Below are 12871 nucleotides of genomic sequence, written 5' to 3' on the forward strand. Positions count from 1 at the left end.
AGAAGTTTTACAGCTGCTTTTCAGTTCTTTCTTCTTTTTTTTTTTTTTAATCAGAATCAGTAACTCGGTATCCTAAGAAACCGTGCTGGGAACGAAGCAAAACTTTGGCTTTAATTTCATATTCTATCCCACAAACGTTCAAAACTAAACCTCTCTCTTTGAGTTTTCTTTGCAATATCTGGAAAATGTTAAGAAATAGTTACTGTGCATTCCTCCTTTCTTTTCACGTCAACATTATGTCTCTGCCACCTGCAAAGAGAAAAGCTTAATAGTGCAGATTAAATCCTTGTCTGAATCTTCAGTTAGCTGTAACTAAAACTCAAGGGCCTGGAAGACAACCTGACTTTTAAACAGTTTAAAGGAGCACACTGTGGTTTCATAGGAATTTAGCAGTTTGAGCTCGACTCACACGGCGCCAGCGTTTCCCCTCAGAGAATCCCACATTTGGCGTTGGATGAAAACCTTGGTCTCAGCTCAGCCATAAAGAACAACCTACCATTTCACCCTGAGAGTGGGTATCTTCAAGTCATCGCTGAGGCATGCTAACAGTACAGGGTGAGGAAACTCGCCCTGCTCACCGTACAGCAACTCTATTCGGAGGAAGTCTGGACCAAGGGGTGTCCATTTAGATTTCTCACAAACTCACAGGACACACTTCAAAATGTACAGAAATCTTGCTTCATCCAGGTCAGCTGTTCTCATTTGCCTCCATTTTTTAATATAATGTTTCAAGACGTGAAAACGTGGTATATAAATTCCTAGTAAAATGCTGGTTTAAGTCACTAAAAGCCCTATGAAAAGAAGTAGCTTATATTTTCTCAGTGCAAGAAAGAACAATTTAGTTGTTCTACAGTATTCTAAAAGCAATCAAATTAAAGAACACGAAACAGCTTAGAAACAATGAATGCAATTTGATATATACCCTCCTTAACACCAGTAAACGCAGCCTGGAAGAGTTAACAGAAACAGATACACAAAAATTAAAATTCTCTTTTGAAACAATTCCCCCAAGTATAAGAAGCAATTTCCTTCCACCCCTAGAAAAAAACAAGCACCCAAAAAGCCCTCAGAAAATCAAAGGTTTTGCCTATACAGTAATCAAGGAAAACAGAAGTAGTTTTGTTATTTGAAGAGTTTGCCATTTCTCAGATCATTTAGACTAACGCTCTCGATCTATTTTTGTAAAGCTGTAGTTTCCTAATTGTTTTAAGTCAATCTAAGTGTTGGCTATAAGCTACAGGGGCAGTCTGTCATTTTGCTTCCCTTCCAGCTGCACATTCCCTTCCTGCAGTGCTGGCAAACACCTTGTCATGCGGTGAACCAGATCAAAGAACAGATCCAGCTAGTAATTAAACAAGAAAAAGAAAAAGCAAAAGAAAATCCTTAATTTTCAGCTGGATGAGGCCACATCAAGATAGTGGTGGAAATTTAGATTTACCTTAAGTACACTCCCAGTCTACATTACCAGGTTCTGCCCAATTTCTTCCAAAAAAATACAGCAGGAAGTTTTTAACACTCCAATAATTAAACATTTAACACTCCAATAATTAAATGAGATTTATAACTATTATAACAAGCTTGAATGTTACTCATAAAAGGCTAAATTTTAATAAGCACAGAAGTCTGCGAATTGGAGCAGAAATGCAGCTATTCCTTACTTTGCACTAGGTAGGGGGGTCCAAAATATTAGGAGAAAATGCAAATGTGAAAAACATTTGTTTTCTGATTTACAGATATATCAACATTGACGTATTAATACCTACCAAATGGAAAATATATAGCAACCTGGGGAGGGTTATTTATTTTTGTATCACCAGTGCAAAACCGTTACTGCATTCCTAATGGAAAGGCTTCTGAGCCATTAGTGAGATATGCAAAAATATGCAGAATTATAGCCTGAAGGAGATTACACTAGAAATTCGAGGGAAGTGACTTAACATACTCATGCACTAATAAGTTAACCTTCTCAATTCAGGGATTTAAACTTTAACTCTACGGCCTTCAGTTGAATCTGGATTTCAAATCGCAGCAGCAGAGATACAATACTTAAATCTTAATTAGATTGGCAAGCAGTCTGGCCCTAGGGTGAAGGAAAACCTGGGAAGTGGGATTAAGCTATACACTATTTAATTCAACAAGGGAAAAGGAAGAAAATTATAGGCATTGATGCTCCATCACTGTCATATTCCTGCAGTGTTTTCAGAGTAGCAATGTTTAAGTACGGGTGCAAAATCCTTGGAATTTCAAAGGTCCAGAACAAAAAGATGAAATTCAGTGGTGCTATGGTAGTAAGTTGTACTGAGCAAGTCTCCCTTAAGGTACAACTAACAATCAGCGTTCTTCCGCTGAGATCAAAGACTGAAGAAGCACCCACTAGCTTTTATGAGCTATGGACACTATGTACATTTGGGTCTCCAGTACAGCTGTACATTATGGATACAGTATATTATATAGAGGCCCAAGTTCAACCTAAAGGGAAATATACTGATGCTTACAAAGAGTACATTATGTCCATATAAAATCTGCATTTTTCAAAAAATATCTTTCGCTTCCTACATTTCATCAACAGCAATTTTATTCATTCAGATCCTGTGCATTAGTTTAGCATGCCTTTCTAAGTCCCCTTTGATGATCCCCGTGGTAACTTTCCAAGGCACGCAAAGGGTGAGAATCAGTGAAGGAAGGAGTGTCAGAATAATTAAGTATCTTCACTGAAAGGGAACAATTGCTAAATTCAGCAATACAAAGTAGGTTCAAAATAAACCTTTTCCTACATAAATGTTGTATTTACTCTACAAATAAATGTCGTGCTGATCTAACTACCTTTATTCTGAAGTCTTTTAACTTCCCTGTGTTCATCTGCGAAAGCATTTACCCAGCAAAATATCTAAAAGTGCTTTAAGATAACATTTTTATGCTGTTCCTGATTTATGAAATATATATTCCTAAGCCAAAGTCTTGCCCCTCCTTTTTATGTAAGTGGCTTGCTTCTCCAGTAGACTGAACTTTTCATGAAAGCTAGGATATAATTGAGTTTTCTTTCAAGTCTTTAAAGCTTTTTAAAATTCATGAATTTTCTTATCATTTTGCAGCAAAGCAAAGTCTTTTCAAATCCTTCTTTAACTTTAGTGTTTAATATTAACGCATTTTAAATGTTACAGAAATAGAGTGGAATAAATTTTCACTTAGAAAGTGTTTGGTTGATGATGTATTTTACTGTTAGGAACAAGTTGGTGTCACTGTTAACTGTGTTTGGTTACCTGTCACAGAGCTGTCTAGATTGTCCATGCTGGAGCCTGGAGTATGCTCTAGACCTCTTAGTGGCCTACTGATTTCTACAGCTTCTTCTTCAATATCATCCTCATCATCATCATCATCTGGAACATCTGTTTCCAAATCTGAAATAAGGTTTCCAGATACATATCCTAGGGGCGGAACTGGAGCCTGAGGAGGTTGTGTATTGCTTTGGATGTGCCTACACAAACAAACAGGAAAACATCATCAGAATGGATGAGACTTTGTACCCTGTGGTCAGTAGAAGATAAGCCTTTCCATAAGTCCTGAAGTAGATTTACAAAACGTGCTTGTTAGGTCAAAATCAATAAAAGTCAGTTCAGTTATTCACCATAGCTTCTAATACCAGAGTACCTGAGCACTTTCCAGTCTTAAATATACTTCCCCTCCTGTAAGATGGGGAAGGTCCAGATTGTCCTTTTTTCAGATGAGGAACAATGTACACAGAGGCTACATAAATCAGGCAGGAAGTCCATGGAAAAGCACAGTTCTGAATCCCAACCTCGCATACAAGTGTCTCACCCAATATTCCACCTTGCAAATCACATGCTGAGCCAAATTAAATTTCACTGCTTCTGCTTAAACAGATTCAGTGCTCTTAAGTAGAACTCACCCTAAAGAGGAGGTAATGGCCAGTAGGACAGAAGAAATTTTCAAGTCCAATGAACCCATTATCAGCGAGGCCTTTTTATTTTGCTTTATTCCAAGTAGTTTAATTGATTTAATTGCAGTAGTATTAGGTCATGCATGTGTGAAATTACTGCATGCAGCAATCATCAGAATTAAAAAAAGAAAAACAAAGATAAAAAACACCCACAGGATAGCTAAATAGCCAAAGGCAAGCATGGGACTTGGAGTTTCATTTGTGTGGCCTCTGAGAGGCTAGAGAGGAAAAGAACAACCATCAGCTTTCAGTGCAGCAGCACAGGTACACAGCAAGCTGTGCCAGGGGACCCAGGCATGACTGGCCTTGGCATAAGAGCATGTACCACACTTGAAACTGCTAACTTAGGCATGTGGGAATCTTTGGGTGTCTCTTCATGAGGTACCATGACCTGATTCGAGTCGGCAGCACATCGGGATCCAGGATTCTGCTGGTCTCTTGCTTGGACACCAGCATAACAGAAAAAATTACAAGTGTCACCTGGCTGGTCACCTAGCTCTAATATATTTTCGATGAAAACTTTGCGCTGTATTATTGCCTATACTTCATAAGTGCAGTAATTCTCTTTATTCAAACAGTCTTTTTTTTTTTCATAATGTAAAACTATTGGATCCGAGAATGTCACGGTAAATGTTATGTACCATTGGAATCTCTCTCCACCTTGGTGTAGATTTTAAATTATTGCTTATTCTGAAGCTTATTTGCAGAACAAATGTTTCCCTTCTGATATACAACCCCCTGCTGATTAGCAGTTCTTGAATACTTTTCTGCCTGGACAGCAGGTTCCTAACTATGCAGTGTTCAAAACACTGAGCTAAAGGGCACTACCACCTAACTAACCCTCAATAAACAGTGTGATTAGCTCCCAATCAAGCAAAATACTTAAGTATATGCTTAATGTTAGGCATGTGATAGAACAATTGAAGTCAATTTCTCATGTACTTGTAGTTAAGCATATACTTAAGTGATTTGCTGGATCAAGGCCATAATGATTATGTACTTTTCCAGTAATCTCTAATGTGCTCTTTCTTAAGTTTCTAGTTGGCTGGTCTCTATATTTCTCTTCTGTTACTCCTACAGTAACCTATCTGAAAGGTCTCATCTTGTTCTTTTGTTTCCCCCCCCTCTACACTGGACAGGTTAACTTTGTGAAAAGAAAACTAAGAAATCTTCCTTCCCGCTTAAGACAATGGAGGACTTTCCACTGACTTTGAACAGCACTTGTGGAACAGCATGGTATCTGTCCAGCCAAACAATATCAAAGCATTAAACAATTCCATGTCACAACGGCTGCAAAAATAATTTGTATTTGCAACTCTCAATATTTACCCTAATACCTGCTATAAGCTCCTAGTATGAAAATACAGGTTATCTCCTCTATTTTTTTTTCAGAATTTCAGGTTCTTGTGACCTTACACAAAATCTGTATATTCCTAAGCACATTATGAAAGTTCCCAATCAATTTTCATTTCTTCAAAAAGGGAGCAAGACCTTTCCTGTCAGCTGCAAGAGGCTTTGCTACAGAGTCCTACCACGTTATCCGCTCCCAGACTGGCACCCACGGTTTGTAGGGCATAGAAAGGGTAACAGCTGCAAAATGCAGCAGCGATTGACTGCGCAGACAGGGTATGCATCTGTGTACTGGCTCAGAAGTCAACTACCTTCAAAAAGGCCAGGTCTAGCTGCTGCCTGGGATTTGGGTCTGTCCCACAGGCAGGCCGGGGTCCGTGCTTGGCAGCATGACACTGCAGCGGGACCAAAGTACCCTGTTGATTGAGTGCAGATTGCAGACAAGCCTCGAGGCTTCGACAGTGTCCAGGGAAAACAGCTGGCTTTGATTTGGCACCACCTGCCTACCTGCCTGATCTATTTATGGTAGCTCAAGCTGAATAACTTTGTGGCTTTATTTACCAGCAAAGAAAGGCTGCTCCTCCGCTGGCAGCGCGCCATTCAGTAACTAGCTCTGCTCCTCTCCTCCGAGATTCGCGGGCTTTGTCTGGATAGAAAAGTTGTAAAAGGACAACTGCGGCTTAGGGAACATCCAGAAAGCAACTGACCTTCACCGTATCCCCAGCCTGGTGCAGCTGACAAGTTCTTTTTCAGTCCCTGAAGAGATTGCTTCTGTTTGTTTTGCAGGGGAAATGTTACTGTGGTATTTGCTTGCTTTTCCTTTAAATAGGCAAAAAGCGCACTAAAACGCTAGATCCATTTTTGTAAATTCTAACAACTTCCTTCCTGCTATTTCTGGGTTTTTCCCTATGAATCAGAAATTTTCATGGTATTTCACACTACAGTCAGACATGCAAATGCTTCATTTTCATGTGACACAAGGTAAAAGCTGCTACATTGTTATTTCAGGTGACTAGCATTATTTTTAATCAGGAATTTAGAACCTCAATATTTTTGAAAATCCTAAAAAAATCATATCTTTTGCTAGCCTGAAAAGAGAGTACTTTGAACTGTATAGAAGTTGTCAGTATGTGGGTGTTAACTACTTAGTTGAATATATACAAAACTCCAGAGGAATATTATTTAGATTTAACATATTACCAAGCATTAAGGTTTAAAAAGCACCTACTAATGTTTAAGGCCTTCACACTGTAGATACAGTTTTGCTATTTCTTCTTCAATTTTACTGCTTTGGAAACATTACTGAAATGTTGTTGAACACAGTCGATATTTATGTCATCAAGGAATAAATTATGATTATGCTTTCATTTCCCAGACCACAGGTGCCCCCTTCAAACATTTACCATGTCTGCTTTGCTATATCAAACTGGTAAGCCCTAGTTAATTCATCAAGGTGGGCTTGAAGCATTGGCTGCATCTCCTCTCGTGGAGAAGGCGTGAGGGTTGCGGTTGACTGTTGCCCAAAGGAGATCGCAGGCGATGAAGCTACTCCTCGGACGGGAGGTGTGGGAACGCGATCGTCGTCTTCTTCAAGCTCATCCTCCATGCCCTGATGTAGGTAGGTCTGAACTGGCAAAGGCGGACACCAGCCATCACTGTCATATCTAAAATAAAAACCAGGTAAACTTAGTATATATTCAATCTCATCTCTGACATGCAGTAGGAGGTATACAGGATTTCTGCTACAGCTTGAACCCTTGCACACAGTGTGAGCTTTAACATTTATTGAAAACAGGGTCATAATCGCTCAAATTCTCCTTACTGAGTCTGTTTAATTTTTCCCACAACTGCTAAGCAGTTTGAACAAAAAAATTACCGATCCATTATCTCATTTGTTAATGGTGATTAGATAATGTTACGCCACAATCAACAACAAAAATGAACTCACTTCCTGGATCATTAACCTAGGAGAACACAAGAAAATTGACCTAGACATGAAAATAGCAGCATTCTTAAAAGACAGAGCAAGCTTTAAGTAGTTGCACTTACGCCCTTCCTTACTCCCATCCTCCCTTTTATTTGTCTATAAATTTATTATTTTTTTTTTATTTTGTAGCTTAGATAAAAAGCTACACTGCCCACATAAACTCTGGTCTTACCACACTGCATATAGGTATCTACTGTGACGTGTAATACATTCATGTCGCAGCAGCACTGACCCTAAGCATACACTATGTCACAGCACCAGCTGTGACATGTTGACAGCTCTGCCAGCACCCCACCTCCTAACCAATCTTTACTGGGACTTACCTAGACAGTGCTAAATTTCCGAACACTTTCAACACATCTGCCCAAAGTAAATTAAAAGATTAACAACTACCAATATTCTTCAATACCAAATTCTTCTCTCCGCATATAAAAGATGTTCTGACAGGTTTTTGTGGTTCAATTTTTAGTCTTATACCAAAGGTGTAAGAGATGATGCTACATCTGATCAGGGCTAGAAACAGAAGCTTTATATTCTACTACCACTTCTTGTGTAAGTTTTTCCAGCAATTCAATCCTTTTCTGTCTCTGTCCTCATCACAGACCTTTCAATTCAGCGTTGTATTACAGTATCAACCCAGGACCCTGTCCCTTAGAGACACCAGCATCACCCAAGACACATAGGCCCTATGACTGCGGTCATTCCCCATGTATTATCTCCCCAGAGTAATTCCCTAATCTGAACAAAACTTCAGTCGTGCACAGCTCTGCTGATGATTACACCACTCAAATCTCAACACTGTCTACTCTTCCCATCTTCAAAACATCCAGCCTGTCTGCAGTATCTTGAGCATCTGCACACATTTCTTCTTAACTCCCGGCGTATTACAAAATACCTCAGGTTAGACAGCTCTTTTCAAAAGGAAACCAGACAACCAAAAGCTTTCACAGCTCCTTCACTCCATCTCATACTCTAACAACCATTCCCCAAGCGTCATCTAAGTCACTTTATTTTCTTTCCACCTTCAAAGACTGCTGACAAGGTACACCCCTTGTGTCTGCCATGCAGGCAGGCAATGCATTGCGTTATACAGTTAATTTCTCAAACCAGTTTAAAAATACTGCTTTAAGGCTCCTGATTTGGAAGGAAGGAATTACCAATTTCCCAGAGAAAAATTAATCACTGCCAATTTTCTCAAGTGTGAAGCTGGGTTACAAAAAGGCTGGGAACACTGAAACAGAGAAGTTTCAAAACCTGTATTATGAAGAGAACATTTACTGTAAGCAAAATCCAAAGATTTCTGAAATTAACTAAACTACTTTTTCCTTATTCAAAAGTCTGTAGTCTGTATTTAAAAATAGAGATTCAGGATAGCTAAAACAACCTGACTTAATCATCCAAAAGTCTGCGGAAGACACATCTTGTAATTAAGGCCGGTATCACTTTAAATGTATACCTAGATATAAACGTATATAGATACACAAACATACGTTTGTGTACAGAGGTGCAAATAAATGCTGCAGCTTAACACTTGGCACTTAGGAGCTTTTGAGTGAATGGTCATTACCATTTCCATAACACAGAGATTTAAGAAAATGTTACATGATACCAATTCAATTCCTTAGGAGACAATTAAGATATGACTAGCTCTAATTTGTCTTTCCTTGCAATATTCACTCATGACATTGTCACCCAAGGGTGAAGGGACCATCCTAACTCGTGCTGCTAAAAATGTACAGTGCAACAGCTTTGCCACTTACTTTTACTCTCTCAACCTCATGCTTTGGTATAATGGCTTCTTCTTGAAAAGGGACAGGGCAGAAAGATACTCCTTAGTGACTTTTCAGTAATGCATAAATGAGCTTTGGATGTGCTCGCCTTTTGACCCTACTTGCTTCAAATCCCCCAACGTTCAGCTTGATAGTAAAAAGATTTCTTAGTAAAAAGATTCTGCACAAGTACCGTATCTTTACCTAGATTTTGTTTGAAATGGAAAGGAGCCTAAGCCTGAAGTTCAGGACATTGAGATTCAAGATCTCAGGTACAAGAACCTTTGTCTTCATAATGCAAGATGGCCGAAAAGCCACCAGTTCTAACCTGCATTTTATAAAAGAAAAAAATCTGCAAGAAGAAGCTAGCAAACCTAACAGACTACATAGTAACTACACCTCATATAAATGATACGGTTATTGAAACTTCTGGAACCAGCATAGCGAATATCGATCACATCCATGTGTACATACAACTTGGTGAAAATGCATGCAACATTTTTCAAGTACTTCTTATTAAAATCTAAGCACCTTAACTTCACGAGGGACCTCTGATCGTACTTTCATGATAATTAAGTCCCTAAATAAGTTCTGGTTAACAAACACGACTCTCTATGTTTCTAATGATTTTTATTCTATTCTCAGCACTTTTATTCTATACTAATCTTTTGTTATTAAAAAGCTTGGTTCATTACATTGATAGATTTTTTTCTTCAAAATAAAAAACAGATGTGATTGTCCTGGTTTTGGCAGGGATAGAGTTAATTTCCTTCCTAGTAGCTGGTACAGTGCTGTGTTTTGGATTTAGGATGAGAACAAATTTGATAACACACCCATGTTTATATGTATGTGATAGATAAGGGGCACATTCTATAACAATTCTGTTTCATTACACACATTGTTGCAACAAAGAAAGCTTCCCTCTCTAGGCCTTGCCAGAAAGGATTTTTTGATGTAAAAGGTATTACCTTCTTTATTTTTTCTAAAAAGAGAAAATGACCATCAAATATATTGATATCCAGTAGCTAATATTCCGTTTTAAGGCGGAATCAATAGTAAGAAATAAAAATAACCAATGATAACAATATGAAGACTGCCTTTACTGGGGTTGGCTCAAGATCATGCATATTATTGGTGAAAAAATCTAAGTAGATGATAATGAATAAGTAATAAGCATTTCCTTACTGTCAAGTTTATTAGATAAAACCAAGCAAAACCATCTTCTCTGAAAAGGGCGGGAAAGGGAACATGCTTGATTGGGAGCTACTACAGGAAAAGAGAAACTTCAAAGACTCTGCGGTATATATAAGAGAAAATTGAGGAAGACAACAAGGAACAAGCACAGAGTTTGTAGAAGACCACAAAAAAGGGGAAAGTTTCACAGGAGAGAGCTTGCTAGGGAAACAACAGTATAAACAGACCTTCTGCACAGGCTAAATAGGAATTTAAGACATCTCAAAAGCTAACCACATTATATAAAATGGCTGCTTGGATTAACATGTTCACCTTTCCTTATGTTTGTTGCATAAGGAAAAATGGAGGTGAATGAGAACCTCAGTTCTTCTGGGGAGAAGACGGTAGAGAGAACTAAGAGTGTGGTTTTTTTCATCCTTACCTATGATTAAGTTAGGTGACTTTTTTTTCACTTGCTGCTATTGTGGATTTTCTTTTACAATTTATAAGCCAATAGGCCACTAGTGTTAATTTCTAGTAAGCAAAATCAGGTGTCAAAATTGTTTAGTTTATTTGGGATACTCATGCCAATGAAACTCACACTTGAATTCGAATTATAGGAAGACATGCACAGAAAAATAAGTCTCTGTTTAGATGCCAGCTTCCTTATTTTATTGCTCTAAACGTTCACCTTTCATATCACATTGTGAGAACTTTATTAAAGTCTTCAGTTTTTCTGACTGGAAGTTCATTTTTCAATTGTAATTTACAATGTAATTACATCTGCATGTAATTAATTCTAAAATTAAAACACATTTAACTTGTCATACACAGTACACATCAAAGCAAATCAAGAAAAACAGAACAGTTTAAAAAAATTGCTTTCTTTTTTTTTTTTACCCAATATGTCAATATTAAAGGCAACATAAGGAATGCAGTCTATGATTCATTCCATTTTAGCATGTTGAAAACCACAGGAACAAGATCAACCCCTGAATACAGAACAACCATTAGTATTGGATACATCCTCAGGAAGTATGGGCATTGCGGATTCATTGGTTTCAGTAAAGTCGGTTGCAAATTACTGTAGCTCAAGACTGATACTGTAAGCTAATCTTCAATTTTTTTTTGTGTTCGGTAAAATGCACATTAGAACATCTTGTTACAACCAAAATTAATGAGATATTACAAAAACCAGAGAAGAGTAATTCAAAAGATAATCAGAGGAAAAACTAAGTCTGAATTGTTGGGAACCTGGAAGGCGGGTGATTACCTTATCCTTAAATAACCAGTGTTGTCTTGGTGACCAACATCGTTCCTTCCAGCTCAATAACAGACACTTTGCAACTGAGGAGTCAAGCCCTGTGTCACAAGGGATTTCTCTAGAAGGTATTTCCATTTACCTTTTATGCTATTTCATCATCCTGAAAGAAAATCCAAGTTGTTTGCCTTCTATAGCATAATTATTTTAGTGAAATGGCTGCACATGTGTTTTAAGGATATAAACTGATAAAGACAAATATTATATGGCGAAACCATCTTAAATTTATTTTAGCTTTTTATAACAGAATAGAGAACATAATGATTATATGCACTTTTTGCCTTGACTTTTAAACAACACTTACAATCAGTAAGGTTATTCATTTTCCCTTGCATTTGCTTTGAAATTCTAACTATAATATAGCCTGAATGAACCATCATTTTAAAAGGAACTCCGCTGACTTTCACAGTTAGCTATTATTCATTTTAAGAGTTGAAGGACTTGGTAGACACTCAAATATTAATATTTAATTCTTCTAATTTTCATTATACAAGTAGTGATGATCAATTCATGCTTACAAAAGAGATAACACTGGAAATATTTTTATTCAGTAAAGCTATTACAATGATTTTTAAAACATATGTTCCATCCTTAGGAAATATTGATTAATCCATGTGTTTAAACAGGCAGAAATTTGTCCCTGACAGAACAATGATTCTCAAAGGCTCCAACAGAGCTGACTACGGTAAACTATTTTTCTATATATTCTGATTTTCCTCCAGAGTTTGATAACCTGGTATTTCACATAATTTCACTTTTTAAAAAGCTTTCCATGATTGTTCTTTGTGCAGGAAATGTCTCTTTCCTCTCATTTAGTGCTTCTTGTGTGATCTTGTGTCCTTGAGAACAAGTTTAAGCTATCCAAAAATAAGTGTACTGTTCCAGAAACCCAAGAGTTGTTTAAATAACAAAAAAAGGCCTATAAATAGCATGCCTTCCTCAACTGTGAAATTTCTTTTAAAAGCCGATGAGAAGATTATTATCCACTGGTAGATCTTCTAAAATTAATCCAATTTAGTGTGAGGTTTTTTGTTCTGTTGGCTCTAATATTTTTAAACATCAAAGCAGTGAAAAAATACAAGGAGCCAGATTATGTCATCCTTACTCACTCTGAGTCCCATCATTTGCAAGCAGTCCCAACAGAATTCAATTAAGCTGCCTATGAAGTGAGATACTTCTCAGCATGAGTAAGCAGAGAAGCCCTACATGATGATGAAGCAAGGTCACTTTTATTTCCATCTTCAGTCACTATCAAGAGAAGATATGCAAACATTCCTCCTCCGTAGCCTTGAATAAGTCTATAGGATAAGGTG

At 37.6% G+C, this 12871-nt stretch overlaps 1 protein-coding gene across 1 annotated transcript in view; it reads right to left on the bottom strand.

The window, feature by feature from the left end:
• The window catches only part of ROBO2 (roundabout guidance receptor 2), a 427603-nt gene that overhangs the window by 23990 nt on the left and 390742 nt on the right, over positions 1–12871 (bottom strand). The window contains exons 25-26 of the mRNA XM_019470803.1: positions 6712–6972; positions 3261–3475 (exon numbers count right to left, since the gene is read on the bottom strand). Of these exons, the coding sequence (XP_019326348.1) occupies positions 3261–3475; positions 6712–6972 (476 nt within the window). The remainder of the gene's footprint in view (positions 1–3260; positions 3476–6711; positions 6973–12871) is intronic.

The sequence above is a fragment of the Aptenodytes forsteri genome, unplaced genomic scaffold (genome assembly GCF_000699145.1).
Source record: "Aptenodytes forsteri isolate BGI_AS27 unplaced genomic scaffold, ASM69914v1 Scaffold207, whole genome shotgun sequence".
Taxonomy (NCBI): Eukaryota; Metazoa; Chordata; class Aves; order Sphenisciformes; family Spheniscidae; genus Aptenodytes; species Aptenodytes forsteri.